Source organism: Acipenser ruthenus, chromosome 23 (assembly GCF_902713425.1).
Source record: "Acipenser ruthenus chromosome 23, fAciRut3.2 maternal haplotype, whole genome shotgun sequence".
In the NCBI taxonomy this organism is placed as follows: domain Eukaryota; kingdom Metazoa; phylum Chordata; class Actinopteri; order Acipenseriformes; family Acipenseridae; genus Acipenser; species Acipenser ruthenus.
The window spans coordinates 25444617-25467139 of NC_081211.1; the positions used below are offsets into that span (position 1 = coordinate 25444617).

General features: G+C 36.1%; 1 protein-coding gene across 5 annotated transcripts; it reads right to left on the reverse strand.

The window, feature by feature from the left end:
• Positions 1–234: 234 nt before the first annotated feature.
• On the reverse strand, positions 235–21832 carry LOC131696813 (AF4/FMR2 family member 4-like). Of its 5 annotated transcripts, none has more exons than XM_058996961.1 (22): positions 21443–21832; positions 12994–13120; positions 9374–10105; positions 9017–9061; positions 8767–8853; positions 8376–8412; positions 8196–8244; positions 7724–7744; positions 7402–7456; positions 7268–7305; positions 7008–7173; positions 5674–6573; positions 5351–5436; positions 4705–4951; positions 4318–4415; positions 3464–3527; positions 3054–3190; positions 2551–2622; positions 2244–2337; positions 2009–2049; positions 1614–1831; positions 235–1496 (listed from the first exon to the last, which is right to left on the reverse strand). In XM_058996961.1, exons 2-22 carry the CDS (start codon positions 13114–13116, stop codon positions 1369–1371), a joined length of 3438 nt encoding a protein of 1145 aa, XP_058852944.1. In that variant the 5' UTR covers positions 13117–13120; positions 21443–21832; the 3' UTR covers positions 235–1368. The 5 variants fall into 5 exon arrangements, with proteins under 5 accessions (XP_058852944.1, XP_058852943.1, XP_058852942.1 ...); XM_058996960.1 differs by lacking the exon at positions 21443–21832 and adding an exon at positions 17481–17612 and having other exon boundaries at positions 7020–7173; XM_058996959.1 differs by lacking the exon at positions 21443–21832 and adding an exon at positions 17481–17612.
• Positions 21833–22523: the final 691 nt, after the last annotated feature.

The following is a 22523-nucleotide window of genomic DNA, read 5'->3' on the forward strand; positions in this document are numbered from 1 at the left end:
TGTTACAAAACTATATTTTTGTGTTATTTGTTTTAATGCTTGTGAAAAGGGGAGGTACTGTGGCATGGCTACTGATTGGCACAGTGCATATTGAGCTTCCACCAATCCACCTCAATCCTGAACTTAAAAGGTTCAAATGTAGAGCATTGGCTCATTGTACCAACAAGCAACCCTGTTACTGCCTTTCAACAGCACAGGTTGAGGAAGTGAAACACATTGAATAAAAACAAAGCCTAACCATGCATTTTTAGTTTTAATAAACAAAACAAAATCTCCTTTCTGGATTCAAATGTTAATATTCAAACAATTTTAAGGATGTGTGTATTATGCATGTTATGCACATGCTGTATAAATGCCAGATCAAAACAAAGCAAGACACTTTTACCTTACTACTGTATATTAAATACAAGGCACACAATTTAATATAAAAGCAAGGACAAACCTTTATTTAAAAGCACCTTTGGTTAAAAAAAGAGGTACTTGTTAAAATAAAATGAAAAGCAGCTCTTTAAACATTTTTTAATGCATATGAATTAAGTGTAATTTGAAAAAAAAATGACTCATTTTGTTAAATCTATACTTTGCTCCATTCCTATAAGTTCAATAGGAGTAGGGAAATACATTTTGCCTTAAAAAACTACAATATAAATAAAGTACCCTGCATGGCCAAATAGTGTGAAGAATTATGAATTATTCTTTTTAAATTATAGTGCCTTTTTATTTTTGCACATACATGACTCATACCTTTTCAAAACTTCAAACAGCACTTGCCAGTATTTTACTCTTAAATAAGATCTTCATTTCATCAGAGCCTGTATGTGCCCCTTTATGAAATATATTTGTTTGTTTTTTTTTACACTTAATTACCCAAGGTTAAAAACATATTAAATAAAACAAAACACTTGTTCACACCTAGACCACAAGCATTTTAGGTTTTGTGACTTGACATTACTATCTTAAGTCCAACAAGATACATGGAAAATGACTACTTAAAATTAGAGACCACAAAACAACAAAATAAATAATTGGGTCTATACAATAAAATCTCACAGGGTAAATAAAATCTATATATATCTCATGTTAAACAAAGTAATGAGCTACCTAAAAGACCTCCTGCCCTTTAATACAAATGGCTTTTAAAAGAAGCACAGAAAATGCATCTGTTTACACACAATTTCAGTGGAAGAAATGGCTTCAGGCCTCAATACAAATGTCTTTTCCAAACCACAGATTTTGTAAAGTTAGATTACCCCATTTCAGTTCTTGGGGATTTTTTTGGCAATATCTGATATAAAAATGAACACAGTGTTGAAGAGAAATCTGAGGCAGTTAAGATTATATTTAAAATATGAGTCTTGTTTCCAGCCTCTACGGTAACAACTTTGCGTCAAGTCGAAGCCAATGTAATCCCTGTCGCGTGTAGCGCACCAACTCCGTCATAGTGCTGGTATTGAAGATCAAAGGGGGCATAACTTTATCCAGCTCCGTGAAAAAATCTGGGAGAGAGGAGAATTGTGTTAACAAAAATTATATGAGTGGATTACCAAAAAAAAAAAGTCAGTTAGATTTTATGTTTGAAGGATTGCAGGTATAATCATCTTCTAAAAGCATACCTTTTTGTTCTTTAGATAGTTGTTCAGCTTGGTCCCATACTTCTGTGGCATAAAGGAAGTTGGATGTAACCTGGACATAACTGGCTGCCATTTGGTGGATTCTCTGTGGGATAGTGACTAAAGAACTGCCTCCTGAAGAGTTTGAACTCCCTGAAGAGTAGCTACCAGAACTGCCTGGGGATAGCTTGGGCGATACTGGGGAAGGCATTCCTGCTTTGCTGTGAAACATAAGAAAAGATCTGATATACACTTGATCTAAGGTAATATTATTATTATTATTATTATTATTATTATTATTATTATTATTATTATTATTATTATTATTATTATTATTATTATTATAATAATAATAATAATAATAATAATAATAAATAATGTTATTTAAGTATTCTTACCTCATTCCAGGTGAAGGAGCTTGAGAATTACTGTAGGAATTCTAGTAAAACAAAAACAGAAAAAAAGAGTTAACATTTAAAGCAATAAGCTTGTTGAAATTACTACTGTTACCAAAGCAGTGAACGCTATACTAAAAGCACAAAAATGTGAAATTAGACATTGCAGTAAACCGAGGAAATGTAGACGACAATACATGCCCAACTAAAACTTGCAGCTTCAACATTACAAACTTACCTTCAAGTGTTCAGTTAGCGTTTTGGAATATTTCAGTGCGCTTTCTTTCCTCAGTTTAAACAGCCTCAGGTAGAGAAGCGATTGGCATCTGAGACTAGAGAAACAGCAAATAAGCACGAAATATTCATCAATAAGCTGGCAGCAGTAATTTAACAGTGTTGTCATATGTAAATGAGCAAACACTTTGAATACTTTACTGAAGCCAATAACTTGACCTTTTTAATGTTTATTCCTTCACAAACTAAATTACCAGTAGTCCTAAACATTGGGGAGAAAAAAACTGAAGCAAAATCACACACACACATACCATAGTATCGCGAGCCTCTTGTCAGCCGATGTAGCATCGGGAGCCATGTAGCTCTTTAACTTCATAGTGTATCTAAAATGCAGATCAAAGACATTAAGAGCACTCTATTGAGTTATCATTTATTGTATGGCTAGTAATGATGCTAAGTTGGCAGGCATCCCTCAGATTGTGAATAGTTTTTTGCTGACATGCTGGATGAATTTATTGATCTTTAAATGAAAAAGCACATTCAAGAGAGATAAAATGTTAACAGAAGAGCTTCGGTACTTTAAAAAATAAAACAAGTAAGTCAGCATCATGCATGTCTCACCATTGCTGTACATACAAAACGATCATGACCTCCATCCACATGTGATACTGCAAGTTTGTCAGGTCACCTCCATATACCACCATAATATGACACTTTCAATAACTTGTGGAAAAGAATGGCCTTACTTAGTAAGTTACATCACAATTGGATAAGAGGTTCTAGATGCAAAACAAAACAAAATAAAAGCACTTACTTGATCAGTTCCACAGTTTCTGCATACATAGGAAATGGAGACTTTGCTTCCTGAGCACTTTTCTCCAAAGCGTTTCCACATTCAATGAAAGATACAACAGCATCCAGGTAATACACAGCCTTTTCAAACCTGTCCATCTTTGGAGAAATTGAAATCATTGTTAAACACCAGAATGCTTATGTACGTGTATTTATATGCATGCGCGCGCACACACACACACACACACACACACACACACCTGAAATTATAAAGCACAATACTAATAATAGATCCATTGGTAGGTTATCACAAAGAACATAAAAAGACTAAAACAGGACTGTAGCAAAATTAGCAGTACATACACCAAAAAAAACCCCAAAAAAACAAGAACAGCAGCACAACATTGTACAGCATGCTTCAGCCTGCCTTACCAGTGCATCTGCATTGTGCTTCAGCTTCTTGGCATCTTGCAAATAATGATCGGCAGAATGTATTCTGTAAAAGATTTTCATATTTAGTGAAAGGCAACAAGGCAGTTGTTGAAATTCACAATACTGTCTTCAAATTAAAAGATCTTATAGGATTTTGTCAATTGTCTATTTGTAATTGCTCTTATTTGAAATCATTCTCATCCATTTATCACACTTACATGTTTTCACTGGACTTCTCATATAAGCAATTATTTACTATAAGTTTTAACTGCTCTCAATTGACTATGCTTTATTTTGCTCTTGCTTGAATTTGATCTTACTGTACTTTCATAACTACTCTTATCTGTATTATGATTCTGTAATGTGATATTTTATAATGTGATAACTTGTAATGTGATATTTTATAATGCAATACTTTGTATTGTGATATTTTGTAACAATTTTAAGCTCGTTCTGGATAAGGATGTCTAAGAAGAAATAAATAAGCCAGAATAAATAATAATAGATTTTCGATTGTATGCATCTAATGTAGGAAAACAAAGGTTGCATTTGTGATGTTTTTACAAGCTGTAACATCACTTAGTTTACATGCACAAGGAATCTGAAAACAAAACAGCCTTTGCATTACAAACTTCTAAACCTAACGATTCTTAAAAAACAAAGTCAGATTTGTTGCTTGTAAATGAGGCTCAGAACTTCACAGCTATCTACAGACTTCTATTAAATCAACCCAGTAATATACAAAAGTCTAGATTTTGTACCAGGAAAATATGATCTGTTTATGAGCAGGAAAATATGATCTGTTTATGAGCAGGAAAATATTCAATGTGATGTTCACATCTTATTATCCTTACCTGTCTTCAAATGTGAGTTTTGATTTTCTAGGCTTAGAGTTTTCTAATGACGATGCAGGATGATGAGGGTTGTTTTCAGAGCTTTTCTGAGCTTTGTCCTATAAAAGAAATTCATTTTGTGAACTTCAAGAGATAAAATAAATGAACCAAAACTAATGTACAGAGACTGAACAAGCAACTGGCATCCCAAGATGTGACTTGTTTCAGTCTGTCGTGACTGAAACAAGACAATAGATCTGACATGCACGTTGAAATGCCGTGTGGTTTGTGTCTTACTTTTTATTTAGTTAAATCTACTTTTGACAACTACTAATTCAATGTTCAGTACACAATTCAATCTTTGAATGCGTAGTAGTTAAGCATGTCAGACTACAATTTTTGTAGTACCTTGCTCTCCTTGGCACTCCCTGTCTGTTTCTCTTCTGTCTTCCTGTGCTTGGAGGATGAGGAGCTGCTCTTGCTGCTGCTCCGGCCACTCTCCTTGTTACTGCTGGTGCTGCTGGAGATGGAGGTGGACGACTGGCTGACTGTCCTCTTGCGAGACTGGTGGTCTGCTTTGGGGGTTTTCAGTGGCATAGTCACAGACGGAGAGGGAGCATGTTCTTTCTCCTTTTCAGAAACCCTTTTGGATGACCTGGGTAAGCAGAATTGATTAGTGTGAAAAGTTTCAAAACAAAAAGAAAAGAATGAGGCCATATAAAATAGCTGACTTATTTTAGATAATTGTTATTATTTTATGTTTAAGAATCCTAATCTCCCCTACCCAAAGAAAGGAATTAACAGAGATTTTTGTGTACAAAAACAAATATATACAGAATAGTATCTGTGATAGAAATAAAAGGGGCATGTGATAGATAAAGAGAAATTGTAGGTTTTCTCAATCATTACTCTCAGCCATTTCCAGTCAAAGGTAGCAAATTGTTTTTTATTGGGAACGCTCAGATATGTTACTTTTAGCATTGTTGTTTAAAAATAAATAAATAAATAAATAGTATTTATAGGGAATGTCATTCTTACCACCAATCTTACTTACTCTTTAGTGCTAGATTTGTGGTTCGAAGTGTTTTTATCTTCCAGTTTAGGCTTCTTGCTTTCACTTTTGATGCCGTCATCCTCCGTCTACATGAAATACAATACAAATATTTATTAAAACTAGCATTTATTATTTTTTTTTATTTGCATGCAATTTGGTGTATATTTCACTCAATGATAAAATGTATTAAAAAGGTAAAAGTACATGTCTGACAAAAGTCATTAAACCATCAGCAAAATGTATGATCAAAACATGAAGATGTAATTACAGGGACTGCATATTGTTACAAAAAAAATAAATAAAAGACGACCTACTACCCTTACCTTGTGTTTTCTTTTACTTTTACTCTTCTCATTGGGTTGCTTCTGTAATTCTTTAATTTCCCTCTCTACCATGCTATCAATTTCTACCTTGGGCTGCTGAATTTCATTGTAAGATCTCCCAGGGATTCTGGTCAGCAGAGTTAAGTCTATTTTAACAACCAGAGACTGTATAACAGGGTACCGGTCATCTGGGTCGCTCAGGGGCGAAAGTAGTTCCTTCTCTTCCATAGGAGAGAAGATTCTTTGTCTAAAAAAGCTGTCTTCCTCCTCAATGCAAGGTTTACTAGCAGGAGTCCTGACGCTCTCAGAGTACTTAGGAGTCTGTGAGGAGGAAGGAATGCTCTCGTTTTCCTCTGAATCAGAGGATGAAGAGTCAGTTTCTATAAATTCCCTGGATTTCTGTGAAGGCTTGTTAGGAGTCTTGCTTTTCCGCTTTTCCATTGCGGGCCGGGGCGATGATGATTTGGGCTCTTTCTTAACATTGGGCTTTCGTGAACCTTTTGTTGGAGCTTTGGGCCGGTTTATTTCAGGAGGGGTTTCGCTTTCGACTTTCAGTCCTCCCTTGGGCTCCTCAACCACAGGCGTCTTCTCAGATTTTTTAGGCTGTTTTTTACCCACAGTCCGTCGCGGGGTGTTGCTGCTCTCGCTCTGAGCTGGGGATTTCTGCCGGCTGCGGCCACTTTCTGACCCTTTCTGGGAAGTCCGTGAGTCTCTGCCGGGAGCAGAAGAGCTAGACTCTTTGGATCCACCCTGGCCTGCATACCCCCTGCCTGAGCTCTGCTCCCGGTTCTCGTTCTTGTAATTCACTGGGACGTTACTATCCACAGAAGAGGCTGGTGAGACCTTATTTTGTTTCAGCCAGTTGTCAAGTTGCCACTTGTTTGTAGGTGGTGGTTCAGGCTAAGATGAAGAAAAAAAAAAAAAAAAAGTTACAACAGTTTTAGAAAGGTAAACTCAAAACCAATCCAATATACTAATGTATTGTATGCAGGTCCCTAGGAGTATTAGCTATATCGGTTTCATTACCCGGACAATATTATTTATCCCCCTCCCCTCAGCATGGTAAGGATTTGCAATGTTCACATATCTGTACTAAGTGACAAAGATCAGAAAAATTACCTATATGCAGAAGTACATTATAAAAAAATATCCAACATGACAATCCTATTGCAAGTAAACTTCAAGTTTTACAGCGTTTCCCCAATGCAACACATTACAACACTCAATAGTATTTGGTCAATGCAATTACTTTCTTTGTGGGTATTTGAAAAAAACTACCTTCTATTGTTATATTAATACACATAATATAGTTTAAAGGTTTAAACTCTCTTAACTTTAAACCCCACCTCAGGGGATGGGATCCGTGTTGGCTCATTGGCTTCACTGTCACTGGAGCTGCTCTCACTTTCAGAATCGGACCCAGAGCTGCTCTCTGAGCCACTGTGGCTGCTCGAATCATGCTCTGCTCCTTCACTGTTGTGTTGAGAAGGCTCTGAAGTACTAAGGAACAAAATTAAAAGTAGTTCAACTGGTTATTGTTGCAAACAATTCGCATTGAACTGGTCTGAGCTTGATTCGAGATACTCCCGCCTACCTTGCTGAAGGATTTCTAGGTGCAGTCTTTGCAGACTCCTATAGGGACAAGAAGGGTGTGGATTACTGACAAATCAATACAGCTACATATTTAAAAATGGATACCAATTCATTATAAAAATCAGTATGTCTTACCTGTTCCCCATCACTATCTTCACTGCTGCTGAGTTTAAGGTCATCTTCCAGCATACTTTAAATAAATTAGAAGACATTATTGTTTGTACATTTTTCCCCCCCCCACACATACACCTGCACTTAAAAGTAACATATTTAATCTGTCACAAAAATGCACACTTAACAGAAATGGTTACCATACAGTTTACTCTTCCCTATGCACTGTTATATAAATGTATTCATGTATGTTCAATTTGGTCCTAAAAAAACAACTCCAACTCATGCTAAATACCAAATACAGTTTGATTTAAGTAAAATAAAAAAATGATTTTGCACAACTTACTTTGCTTGATCACCATCAGGCCTAAATAGAGCAGGGGAAAAAAAAAAAAAGTTACATTTTGCAAATTTAGTGCGAATGGTCTAGTTTAAATTTTCTGAGAACCAGGGATCAGATTGTCAAACATCACATTCTGCTGACGGATAAGTTATTACTGGGTGTTTCGCTGGGTGTTGCTTTGGTATCAGTTTGACTAAAAATGTTCTGTTAAATTGATAAGCACTGTGAATCAAACACTTATGAATATCAAATAAGTATCTGGAAGAAAATGACAGTAAACTTTTCTTATTTATGTCTACCAGACAAAGACGTTTCTTTTGTTTACTATGGAGTAGCATATCTTGACCAAAATCCACATCTCAGGTCACCTGACCCTGTGTCAGCCAAGTGCTTATGTATAGGTCAATTCTATAACTCTACAGTAAATAATCTCAATTAGTTAAGTATTTTGTAATATTCATAGACAAACACTTACACTTTTGACTGATGGCCACTTGAAGTCATTTTGGATGTGACATATCTCTCTGTAGATACAATTATAAATGTATTAATATATTATATACCATTATATATAGATATATATAGATATATATATATATATATATATATATAGATATAAAATAATGAAGCTCCAGTATCTTAGGTTAATACTTACTCTGACCACCACTGCCAAAACTAGCTTGCTGATTATCCTGGAAGAAAAAAAATAAATGTGATTAAAAGGGGGTAGTTTGAGAGAATGTTTTAAACCAGATACTGAACACTCTTATGTTCAGAGTTTGGCTCAAAACATGTTTGTGTACATAATGAATCCAAGGTAATACAAAGCCTGTATGGCAGAATTATGACTTTGTGTACAAGTCATACAAAGAAGGTCGCAGTTTACAAGCTCTACAGAAGTTGCAAGAATGCTAAAACAAAATGGTATTCTTGCAAGCAACCTATCTGCACTTGACAGACCGCCTGGGTAATGTGTAATTGATTAGGTAGTTACATTTTAAAATGTATTGTATTACTCAAATGTATGAATGTAGTGAATGTTTCACCTTGGTTGGGAATGGAAACTTTGAAGGCTCCGTTTTACATGGCGTATGAATTGCTGTCAAAGGAGGCGGCCATGACTGAGTCATTTCCTAATGAAAGAAGGAGAAAGATAGTAAAATAGAATCAATTTTCTGTCATGCTGTATCAAAGACTGAATTACAGGTTTTAAATGTCAGTTTAGTTTTTTGTGATTGAGCTCAAATGTAAGGCTCACATTCCTTTATGTTGTCATATCCCTTGAAGAATTCTTACCTTTAAAATTTCATCCACACAACTGGCATCACCAGACATTGATGCCTGCAAGAGAGAATACTATTTATCCCAAAAAAAAGAAAACATTGAGAAAATATAAAAATCAATACCTTTAGATCTATGTAATAATGTTCTGAGTAGAATACTCAAAAGAAAGCTTATTTGACAGTACACAGTATGTGTTGTCTTTGATAGATGTGATTGTTTAAAATAGTGTTGCTGCTTTCTTCTTGCCTTACTAACCCACTGGAGTAACAGTAACACTACACAGCACAAAGCTGGCTGTTTAGAGGAAGGCCTGTCAGTCACTTGTCTGCTGCTGAACAAAAGAAAGTGGTCAAAGTCATCCTAGCTTACCTCCAATGGTTGGGAAGGGATCTTGAGTTTAGCAAGAGATGCTTTGCTACTGGACTTCATCTCTCCCATACTGCTCCTGTGTGACTGGCTGCTGTAATGTTCAGATGACGTCTTGGGTTCAAGCGACTCCTGGCCATCCATTGGGCGGACATAGGCAGTAGGCTTTTGCAGCATGGAGCTGGGCTTGGACATCAACGACGGAGGAAAAGCCTGGCTCGAGTGCTGCCCGCTGGATGAAAATGTGTGAACACGAGAAGGAGAGTCGTGGTCACGCGGGGACTTGGACCTATGGCGCTCTTTACCCTGGTGGTCACTCCCGTGTGACCTGGAATGGCTAGAACTTAAAGATCCCTTGGCAGGGCTGGATGTACGAGATTTAGAGTGCTCTGAGCCATGTTTGCTTTTCTTTTGGCTACTACCACTATAGTCCCGTTCGTGTCTTTGGCTACTGCTGCTGGTAGTCCGCTGGCCACTACTGTGGCTACTCTGTAAATTGGATCGTTTCTGTGACTGGGAAGATGAGGTGCTTGGTGCAGGTCCTACTGGAGTCCATTTGCTGCTCTGACTCGAGCGTTGTTCCCCAAAAGATTTCTCCTCTGGGTTAGAGGGTACAGCAGATTTGGGGATTCCAACAAGCTTTTGAAGAGATTTGTCTCCGATCAGGTCCTTCATTTCGTCGTAATTACCGAGCATACTCTGGATGCGGCTGGATAGTTTATCTTCTTTGCTAGACTAAAAGAAACAACAGTTATTATTTTTTTTTTTTTTTAAATGCTGAAAGACAGGTCAGTTGTCTGTAATTCCATCAGAGTAACTTGAATCAGCCACAAAAAGTAAATGAACCTAAAGATAAAATTGGCTAATCTAAGACAAAAGAAAAAACTATATCTTTACTGGGCTTTTTCATCTAAAGCTTTTCAGGTGATTAACCCTTTGATTGGGGTTCTAAAAAGGTCCGGCGTTGATCCTAAAACAAACGTTAAAAAAAAAAACGTAAATAGCAAAACTTCATACAAACCATCATCAGCTTTTTGGGGAATCAAAGTGTTAAATTATTAACTTAAGAGTAATGATCATCATATAAGCACATAAGAAAAAGGTATAGTAGTTAGGGGAACAAGAAAAACAGAATATGGAGACACCCAATTGAAGATTTGATTGAATCTAGCTGATCTTCAGCATCTTCGTAGTTATAGTTTATTTTCCTTCCTACCAAAAAAAATAAAGTTAAATACTAATTGTTTGCAAAATATCCATGACATACAATGAAACAGACCAATACTCTAGAGGTGCAAACAATACACACACAAATAACTGGGGTACCAATGCTACTGATAATAGCCTACCTACAATGCAGTGAACTGTACATCACTACTTTTCCCATCAGACCTACATACGTTTCTGCATTTCTCCCATCAGTACAGCCAAAAAGGTTTTAACATAAACCACACAGTATTTAAAGCTGCTTTACATTACAAAGAGAAATGCATCACATTAAAGTAATACATGATTTTCTGTCTAGGAAAAGACCAGTTGCATTTTGTTTCTCACATTTTAAAAGGCAACGGTAACAAATAGGTTTGGACTTGATTAGTAATTCTAAATTAAATATGGTTATACCTTTCAGAGGGTAGTTACAATACGTCTTTGAAAACAAAACAAAAAAGCATACCTTCTTTGGATAACAGAGCTACAGTATACTAATCACAATTCATCGTAAAGTGACATCTTGAGGGTAACAAAAAAAAAAAAAAACACTAGATAAGGGAGCAGACTTCTTATGATTAAACCAAGCTACAAAGAATATACTTCTATATGGAAAACACAAATTAAACCAAAGCAAGAAGCCATAGCCTTCAACTAACTACACCAAGACTTTTTGCTTATCCAAGTCTGCAGTTTACTGATAAGAATTATTACAATGATGGTCTAGTAACATTTTCAGTTAACTTTATCATTTGTTTTCAGTTCCTCAGACTTGATTAAAGCCAGAACTTTGAAAAAATCAAAATAAAAGACTGTGTGACTGAAAAATCCAATCCCCTTTATTGAAAAAGCAATGAGGACATACTGTAGGGTGAACCGCAACGAGGACATACCGTAGGGTGAATAGTAAAGTATGTTTTGCAGGACACTACGTTTTTTAAATACACTAGTTCTCAATTTTGCCAAAGTAACATAACTTAGGGCTTCTGTTTTTCAGTTTTTATTTCATTTTTCGGTGCTTACATTTAGCTATTTGAATTTTATTTAAATGGGGTTTTTTTGGGGTCTTTCAATTTTTATATAGGCCTACTGTATGAAATTGTTTTCGGTTACTTTCCGAAATGCTTGGGCGCTTTTTTCTACCTCGACAGTACCTGCACACTTAAGTCATACCTTCTTTCCTTTGCTGTCTTCCACAACAAAATCCTTATGGTCACAGACACATTCTTCTGGGTTTTTTTGTGTGCCTAGGCATTGTTTTACATTGCCACAATTTAAATTGTCTAACTAATATAGCTTTAAATCCCATGAACAAGCCTTCCAATTGTAATCTTGTTTTAAATCTCGCAAGCAGAGTCTCCAATAGAAATGTAGGAATTTGTTGCCACTCAGTAGTTGGGGTGGTTTACAGTATTCATAATGAATCAATGCGAGACAAGTCAAGGAGGAGGGACATTGCCCAACTGCACTGGGAAAGGTAGTTTGTTATTTGTTTTTTTGTAGTAGGCTTTAGTTTTTTTTAAATGGGAAAGATGTCAACGTGAATTGAGTAGCCATTTCCGGTGTTTATTGGCTATACACCGATTTCATTGCTTTTGTATCTGGGGTGTTTTATTGGTTAAAACCAAAAATCAGAAGCCCTACATATAACCTCTTGCAAATTATTTTGAAATGATATGTTCCCACACCCCCCTTCCCAACAAAAAGTATATTTTACATACCATTGAGATAATACTGCAATTGTAACAAACAAAATTTGCTATAAATATTCTGACAGTTCTTGGGAATATCAAAGAGCTCACAATTTCCCAGTGAATCCACTAGTGAATGGGGGGAGGGGGGGTGGCTCACCTTCTCCCTGGTGCCCAGTGCCTACCTGCCAATGCCCATTCTTGATCACCATGTGGTTGGCAGTGCAGGGCCCAATGTTTTTGTTTTTTCCTTGCTATCCCTGAAAGCACCACTCACCTCATCTTAGGCTCAGTTGGCAGCAGACTTTACATTGGGCCTGAAGGTCTCAGATTCAAATCCCTTTACTGCAGAACCAGTCTTGTCTGCTTCATGGAAGATCCAATGGCCTAGTCAAATAAGAGCAGGGGTACTGACCCCAATGCCCTGGACAAATTAAACATTAACTTTCCCAGCTGCACCGTGGAGTCAGGGCTTCACACAATGGGGACAGGCGCTCAAAGGGCAAAGGCTCTTTAGAGACAGACATACATGCTAAAAGGACTATCCTGTTTGGATAGAATACTAAAGATCAAGGATTATCTACAATATGTTTATTCTAGTGTTAACCAATCCATACTGTAATACTGTGGTTTTGAATCTCCCAAATGAGTATATAAATAATGCTGGATTAATTTATATAACAAAATAAAAAACGAAAACGAAAAAAAAAAAAAAAAACTTACAACTTTATAAGGTTCAGCAAAGAGAGGGGAGTTAGCTGGATTGGCCTCTCCGCCCTGTTGGGTTTCTTGATTTCGCCTTTCCCTTTCTTTCAAACGAAGCACATTCCGGTCTTCACGGTTCATGTTGCTAACAACAAAGACACAGTCACTAAGCGTGGAGAAAAACTTTCAGCACTTTTTCTAGAATTATTAAAAACATGGATGTCTATCTGTAACAAAGAAAACAAAACCGCTGCCAAACACTAGAGTCTGTACTTTGAAAACACTGACCAAAAAAAATTAGGGAAGAAAATATTACATAAATAAATAAAAACAAACACACTAACAAAAGATGCAAATTGCCAATGTTCTATGGCTATATTAATCTGAGTGCCAAATAATTAATAGCATAACATGAGCCATTTTCATCTAAAAACACCTGGTAGTATATGCACCGGTCAGATCCTGTACAACTACTTACTGTAGGGACCCGAATGTACAAGACAAATGGTAAATACCATCGTCACTATTGCACCAAGAAACTAAACAAATACACAAAATCAGCTTTTTCTCCCTGGCTTTGCCTCTCTCCCCCAACCCCTACCCTGTTAGCAGGGCACAATGCTTGACCATGTGATTGCTACAGGACACAGCAAAACTAGCAATGGTAAATCTAACAATATACTGTAGTTTTATATGGTGCAACAAACCTACAAGCTGTCATGAAGGCAGCAGGAACGCATGCTATACAGTGCCTACTTTAGTAGACGCAATGAAGATATAGTGGGGAAGATTTACAGTACTAAGCATTTGCACAGTTCGTGGCAAAAATGCCAAGTAAATCTGGACCATAAACTGCAATGGGGGTAGTACAGTATACTGTTGTACAAACTACATGGGTTACCTTCTGAAGCTGTACTTAAGCCCTTCTAAATGCATTGCATTTCCTACACTTTCTTATAATTATAACCTCCTGTAGCTATTATATGCCAATTCAGCTACTGTAACTGCACCTGAAAAATATAACCAAAAAAAAAAAAAAAAAAAAGTCAGCTTAAGAAAAATGTTTAAGATCCAAAAGGTTCCTGCCACACAACACAGGGCACTGTAGTCAGGAAACTTCAGTTACTGAGGAGGGGTGACTGTAAGACCCCTTAACACAGGGGTTTACTTTACGGTAACGTGAATTGGTCCCTTAACATAATTCCTGGTTTTTTATCAATGTTTATAATCACTGTATGCAGATGGCTAAAATACTACTAGGGAGAAAGAAAAAAATTCTGACAATATACCTGAACGTGCAGTTTTCAATACTTTATTCAAATCTACTGTGTACTTAAATCCTTCACTTACAGTAGCTAACTAGTAGTAAATCAGGAACTAACAGCATTACTGTTTCCCAACAATCAACACACTCACGGTAGAGCAAGAATGAATACAGCAAGGCCCAGGTACAGAATAGGCCCTACTACTGTACATACTGGCAGAATATGGGAAATCATTTGTCAACAGAAGTCTACACAACTTTAAGTCCCCCAGCTCTAAGTGGTACTGTAAACTATTTATCCATGTCATACTGCAAAGGTATCCCTTCCAGAACTAGTACACACTCAATAGTGCTCAATTTAGAAATACTAAAAGAAATGCTTCCACTGGCCTTTTTCAGTGTCTTCAAAATAGTTTTTCACTTCCAAAAAAGGTGTAATTGTAAAGCAGCACTAGCCATTGAATGATACTAGGTAACTCACTGGTGAGCCACCATGAATCATTTTTGTAATTCGTATCACCAATTTCAAATCTACAATGGAAAGATAGTGTCAGGGGTTGTCCCAGTCTAGTCTTACTGTAATTCCCCCAAAAATTCCAATAGTTTTTTTTTTTTTTTTTTTTTTTTATTTATTTAATAGCAGTTATAAACTTAGTATATACTAATCTTTCACCTGGCAGTATTTTTTCCAAATAAACCATATAACAGTAGAACCTCCCATGGGGGGACACCCTTTTTGCATCTATTCCAGTAGATCAAATGAAGCAAAAGGAATATATATTTTTTTCTTTTTTAATTAATTTATTTGTTTTAATTATGTTGCATCTTAGTCAACATGCAGTAGTGGTTTTAATCAGGATTAGAAACACAAAACTACCCTGCACTCAGCCCTAAATTACAGAAAGAAAATTACTCTGGCTGGTATTGGGAAGGAAAAGCAATTAGTACAGTAAAAAAACCAATAATGACTATGATGAACTTCTGCAGTAGACTGTAAAGAGCTTGCCAGAAATTAAATCAGTCCCAGCCATGCTCTACAGGTACAGTAATCTACACTCAGCAGGCAGTGTACTCACAGCACACCATTTGTAATTTAAACATAGTAAGGTATGCTGCGTTACATTCAAAAAGGCTGCTTTATATTATTGCAAACACAGTACAGACTACTTGCATCTGTATTTAAAGGATGAGCTTTGCTAATAGACCGTGATCTATAGAAAATGTGGTCTGTCGAGTTTCCAAAGCTTTCAAACAGAATGTTAAATCTGACATGAACATACAAGACAATGTTTCATTGTAAATCTAGTGACGAAATAAAATGTAAGTCATCATTAAAACCGACAAAGGCCTTAATTTGCTAACGCAGCTAGCCCAGAATGAAACCATGATAGTTATTTAAAAAGGAAACTATTTTGTGCAGTCAAATGTAAGTTTCATTACTTTTATTGGTATGTTTCTTGAACAACCACATCTTTTAAATTACAGTTTATAGAATCTTCATATTAAGAAACACATCACTGAATCATGTATTTACTGGAATTGCTTATTAAGCAACTTCTTGTATGTAGCCAATTTACTTACCATCTTAAAATAATCTTAATAGGCCAATGGTCTTTTAAACCAGGTCTTCACAAACTAAATCCTTTTTTTGTCAATGTAAAAACACGCCATTGACGGGTATTCCCTACTTTGTCACGCTACTATTAGACCGTAGACCTGGTGAATTTTGTAGAACATGTGCTCAAGCTGTGAAGACTAACTTGGAAACCTCTTGACTGGTTTCAATTTCCCAATATGTGGGCATTTCTTCTGAGATTCTATTTAACAAGATAAGGATGTTGGTCATTCTGGTACATTACAGACACATGTACTGTGTAACTGCATTTATATTCTTGGAAGAGGCTATGTATGAACACGCCTTGTTTAACTCCATGGCATACTAAAAGGGCACATACTGTACCAAATCCTTTTAAGATCCTCATCAAAGCCATGTTAATCTGTATACAAGGCAAAAGGATTGAGATAATCCTGCTTTAAAAGACATGGGCAAATCACATACAAGTATTGACTCTACAACCTCCGAATACAATCCAGCAGTCATCTTTTGAAACAGGGTCTGTTCAAGTAATTTAATCAAGTAAACTCAAAGCTCTACATTCTACACTCTACAAGGAAACAGACTGCTTTACTGTGTAAAGGATGTAGGCCTAGTCACTACACTACACACCGTTTGTGTCGCAAAGACATTCATTTACAAATAACAAGGTAGAATTGGCAAAGAAACAATTGGGAGGAGTCATTATGCGCGTACATTAAAAGGGGCGTTATTTAAAGTACAATCAGGTGATACACAGCAGTAAACCTGTGTAGCAACGAGTCAGTGGACTGTTACTAAACTAAGATTTTTTTACTGTTATTGTAATGCCAGCAATAAGCTAAAAAGGTATTATCAAAACAACTTTATTGTAGACTGAGCTACAGTGTAAGTGTCTTCAGGTGCTTTACTTACTATTACAGCAATGTCTGATTCAAAATCTTGGATTTAATAAAAAAAAAAAAAGAAAGAATTGTGGTAATATTTATTAATGTACTTATTTTAACTATCAATATGATGTTCAAATGCCAAGTTTAATGATCAATAAATTGATTTAAAAAAAAGTGGGGAAAAGGAAAACACGGAATTGGTAATTTAAATGGAATTTGCTATTCCCCAGAATACATCTTTAACCTGAATCCCACAGTAGAAAACAAAGCAGCCGCCTGAGCATGCAACATTATTTTGTGTTTATAAGTGGCAGCCAAAGCCAAACATTTGCAGAGATCTTTCAGATAAAATAAATATGGCCTCTCTGTTGAGAAGTCTGCACCAGTTTTATGCCTTTCATAAATGAGGCTCAAGTGTGGTAGGTGCAAGCAGTAGACTACAATAGTAGTACAATAATAGTTTATTTTTTCTGTAATAAAACAGAATGAAAAGCCATTATTGGCTTGCATCCACAGTGTTTAAACTTCAACATTTAAAAGAAATGAAATATGAACAGCTGGTTTTCTCAGCCTTAAGGCTACAAAACACCTACAAAAAAACAGGGGTGGGTTAATTCATTAGATCATTTATGTCCAAAGTATAAAGCACTCTTTAAAAGTAAAAAAAAAAATTCCAAAATGGTAACATGTGCAAACAAAATAAGCAAACAACAATTACTCCTCAGTTTCAAACATCTCAAACAGCTTGCTTGCTTACCCAGCCTGTGAGGCCATAACTCAAAACAGTGATTCATTGGAGAGATTCAAGAACTCCACGGTGCTTGTTTTCAGCAGCGTCAATTCACAGATTTCTCCACTGGCTTCTAACATCTGAAAAGCGCACTTCTACTGAATTTACATTAGCACCATTTTATTATTAACCTGCAAACATATTTGCTTTGAGATAATTCTAAACTAAGGCTAGGGAGGTTTCAGCTTGTTCATGGGACAATCCAATTTAAAATTACTGACAGGGGTGGAAGTACAGGATGCCCAAGTAAAAGTAAACTACATTCAAACTTAAATGTGCATGTGTTTTGGGGTCCCCTTTCCAAATAGATTGCTGAATAAATCATCTTAGGTACTTACTGTAAACAAAATAATACTTTTTATAAAAGCTAAGTGGGTCAAGACATTTTTGATTTCTTGTTCAACAGCACCCAACAGTGTTAGCAATCTTTTTTTTTTCTTATACCATCTACAATTCTACGTTACTTAAGGCAAAGCATTTCAAGATTAGTGCTACCTGGTGTCAGCTGTGAAACATTCATTTTATAACTTGCTGGATACGGAAATGTTCTCCTTTTGGTTTGATCAAATGTATCTGGATTCAGAACATACAGTGAAGGCAATTACCACCCCTCTAAAAAAATGGAACTGTCTGCTCTAGTCCATAAAAGGAGATGTTATTTTATCCCACTGAGCCTATCCTCCCTATGATGTCAGGGCTTTAGAGATATTCAAACCAATCAGAGCAAGTTCCATTTTTCCCCAGACTACTGTATAAAAGCAAACTAGCAAAGGATAATTAAAGCCACAGTGCTGGTTTTCAAAAGATTTTGTATTTATTTTTTGCTGGCAAGTGCAATTCACAGATGTTATTAGTCTAGAAGAAACAGCACCGTGCAGACACTTGTAGAAAAGTACTGAACAGTACAGTATTTCGATGAAGGTCTTTATAAATATTCTTTTACATTGATATTTAAAGACTTTAAATTGGGGCTTCTATACCTCAAACAAATAAATCCAACTGCTGTAGAAAAACAAAAACCTTACTTAGGTGCAAGCACCTTTTGGCTTGGTTGTGTACTGAATCCCAAACTGAGCAGTCTGTCAGGCGTGAAAAGACTAAAGTTCTCCTTGAGACACCACAAGGGGTTCAATTGTTAATTGAAAGAAGTAATTAAAAACAAAGCACAGATCACAAGATCATTTGTCACAACCTGAGAGTGGCAGAAAGGTAGCTTGCCTCACAGCCTCTCTAACCCAACATTCTCTCAGCAGGGGTCACTGCTGTAAAATGCTTCCTCTATTCCATATAAATAAAAGGGGTATAAGAAATTATCAAAATCAAACATACCACATCTTTCAGAGATGGACACAGAATCTTCTACAAAGCACTTCTCACTGATGCTGATGATCACACACTACCCAAGGTATAGCCAGCAGAAACCTCAAGATGCCTCTGGACTGTTTCCCATTGAACGTTGAATAGCGTAACTCTTTAACTTTATATTGACTGCATTAGATTTTTTTTTACTTCTCCAGCAGTGTCCTAACAAGATGTGCTCTACAAAAATCTACTCCATTTCCTGAAACACACAAAACATTTCCTTGACTTCCTTCCGCCACTACATTTTAAGCAAAACTTGCATCATATACCTTGTGATTGACCAAAAAAAAAAACAACAGACAATACAGTTATACATCATGCATGATGGTCGGCGATGTAACTATATGAAACTGATGAAAAGGTCCTGCTCATCCACTGTGGGAAAATAGGCTACAGTTTACAGTCAACTCAGAGCTGGATAATTACATTTAAAAAACAATAAACATATGCTTTTCCTCCAACACAAAGCATTAAAATGTCTATAGTCAGTCATATTATTCCAAAACGGGGAAACGCAAATCCCCAGGATGGTGTTACCCTGATGTCGCTTTTTATCTGACCTAAAAACATTCTTTCACTGTAACCCCCTGAAATGTACAGTAACTTCACAACTTCATTCTATTACTGAAGACGTTCATTTCAAATCCAATGGAAAATAGGTGCAATGTGTTTTAATGCAGGGCTTCACAAGCACCACACTACTACTATACAAAGTCAATACAAAAAATGTAATAAAAAAAAATAAAATAAACATTTCCCCCTCAGCCCAGTGATGAACACCACAGCAGGGCAAAATATTTTAAATAAGTCTGCACCTCCTGTCTGTCGAGTCTCTTAAGCCTGGATGATCATGAATCATGTTAAACTCTCCCTAACACTACAAATATTGACAATCTATATATTTAAGCAAGGTTAAAGTTAGGGCGACAGACAAGACAGTCAATTATTTCATGCCTAAATAAATGTCTGTTCACTATTACAGATTTTAAAACCAGTTATCTTCAAGAAAGCACTGAGCCATGCACCAATGTGTTGTGTAATTATGCAGTAAGACTAATTCTCTGCTAACCACTCCCTCCCCCACTGTCTAACATTTAAAATGGCCTCCTCTCCTATTGCTACAGGTCAGCTACACTGTTTAATGTTCCAGTGTTTAACTGGGCAATGTCAAAGAAGTTTAAAAGACGTACACAACAGAGATTACATTTTACTAAATTATTTTCATCACATTGCATAGAATCGTAATTGTTTCATCTTGTTTCATTGATTTCAGCTGTACTGTAATGGAACACACCCACCAAGTATAATTCCCAAATGCAAATGTCCCTTAAATGTAAAATTAAAACTTAAGCACTCAGCAACATACTGTAACCAAAAAGAGCGTAAGGCAGCGAGTAGGAAGTATATATTTTCCAAAGCCACATAGAAATACAAATGCAATACCGTACAACACCAGCATATATTTATCAATAGAAACAACTCATATTTTGGCAACATTTAATAGATTAAATAGTTTTGTTTTGATTTCTAAAGGCTACTACCATGTGGAATCCTACATCATTGTAACAATCGGATAGATATTGGTATTAACTCGATTAATGCAATGCTCAACTACAAGCATTGCAAGAGGTGGAAACTGTTTGGAAATAGTACATCATGAAAGTGTGGAAAATGCAAAACCCAATGGATCTAACTTCAACTCCAAAACACAAATTAGTTTCTAGAAAGCCTATTGTATTATTTTAATTAATTTCGAGTATTTAGTAAATAATGAAATAATCATTTGTACTGACGCTAGCCACTAAATACACACACACAGCACGCTCATCTCCGCTCTCAAGCCGTAGCGTTAACTGGAACAAAGCATTGACGTCACTATTAATATTTGCAAATTCAACACAAATTCGACTTTCCTAGTAAATTACATACTGCTTAATCTATCCCAGGATTTCAAAACGATTAAGGGAAAACGTGAATACTAAAATTCGTGTTTTTTCGTTAACAATCAATGCGCGCTAAGACATCTTGACCTAAAATTATAATATATAAAAAAGAAAATGGGGGGTATACATTTTGTCCATACTGAATCGACCCAGTTCTACTGATCAGAACTATATACGGGACTCTTTCATGTATTTCTTTCATTTTAACCTGCAGTACAACAAGCATTAAAATAGGAAAATAAACACACACACAAAACGGCTTGTCAGGTGTCAATGTTACTACAAATTTTTATTTACGAAATAACTGACTGATTTTATTATGTGAACAGCAAAACATACACGTTGCTTTACTAAACTGTGCCTTAAAAAAAACTAAACAAAACAAAAAAAACACACACTACCATACTTTGTGTTATTTGTCGAGCTTGTATTTGATAGATACACCAAATATTTATTTTACGAAATCAAATATTTTGTCATTTATTTGTATACATATATATACTTATCATGTGTGTAAATCATCACAAGCGATGTACGACTTTGTCATCTTTTCTAAACTATATATTTAATAAGTACTCCAAGATTACATTTTTTGAAAAAGAAAAAAAAAGTTAATCCGCTTACCTCTGCTATCTTCTAGGCCCAAACCATCTCTAATGGAAAACCTTTTGTCTTTTTCACTTTCCAGTTTAAAAACAAAAGAGCTCCCAATTTACAATACTGGTTTGTTTTTCTTCTCACTTTAAAAAGTCTACATATTTAGCGAAAAAAAGGCTCGTCTTTCATTTTTTCAGTCCATTTTTTTACAATAAAATACGTAGCAAAACACTTCACCGAACAAGGAAGCAGCTGCTCTCATTCTAGGTAGAGCCAGATTCAGGTTCCAGTGTACGTCACGTGACCAAAGCGCTCACTGCAGCCTCTGGGATTGAGCCAGGCAGACCCAGGTCATGTGACTAGTCTGTACTGCCTAGAAACCCTTGGTTGCAAGGGTTTCTCGCTTGGTTGGTGGACAGTGTCGGGGTGCGTGTTTTTCTGACCACTCTCAGGGAAAGACACCGTAGATCTTAGAAAAATTGGCACAATCTTATTCTTATTGTCTATTTTTTTTTATCCAGGATGCCCATTAAGCTTCGCTTACAAATCAGCTGTAATACTGTACCCGGTATGTTTTGCAATGAAACTACATGTTTGTCATAATGTCTTTCAAAATTGCACATTTGAAACCTTAATATAAATAGATGTGCATCGCGGGGAACATTAAAGGAACTATTTTGTTAGCCCCAACTAATTATCTTCACTTTGAAGGTGTTGTCCCATATTCACCAAGCTAGCAACCCACTATTCACCACACATCCTGTTAATGTGTTATTAACATGAATACCTGTCGTGTAATCTGAAGGTTCACAAAGACAATAAACGTGGGCGGATTGATAGTTGGTGCATACAACTATGGCTAAAAGTTTCACATCACCCTACAGAATGAACTATTTTTGCTTCATAAAGTCAAATGAAACCTGCTGAATAATGCTCCGTTAACATATTGAGTTACATACCGCTTTGTAGTTTTCCCATATACTTAGGGGAAAACTAACAATCTGAAAAATGTGACATTTAAAGTCTAACATTAAACACTGTACTACTGTTAAGGCTTTAGGTAGACTTTTCGCAATATCATTTTGTGGTTTCTTTGATTAAATTATGT

Excerpts from the sequence above, each read along its gene's own strand:
- LOC131696813 (XM_058996959.1), bottom strand. Across the intron at positions 1,832-2,008 it reads GCTCCTTCACCTGGAATGAG|CAAAGCAGGAATGCCTTCCC; the intron begins GTAAGAATACTT and ends TATGTTTCACAG. Across the intron at positions 1,497-1,613 it reads ACTATCTAAAGAACAAAAAG|ATTTTTTCACGGAGCTGGAT; the intron begins GTATGCTTTTAG and ends CCTCTCTCCCAG.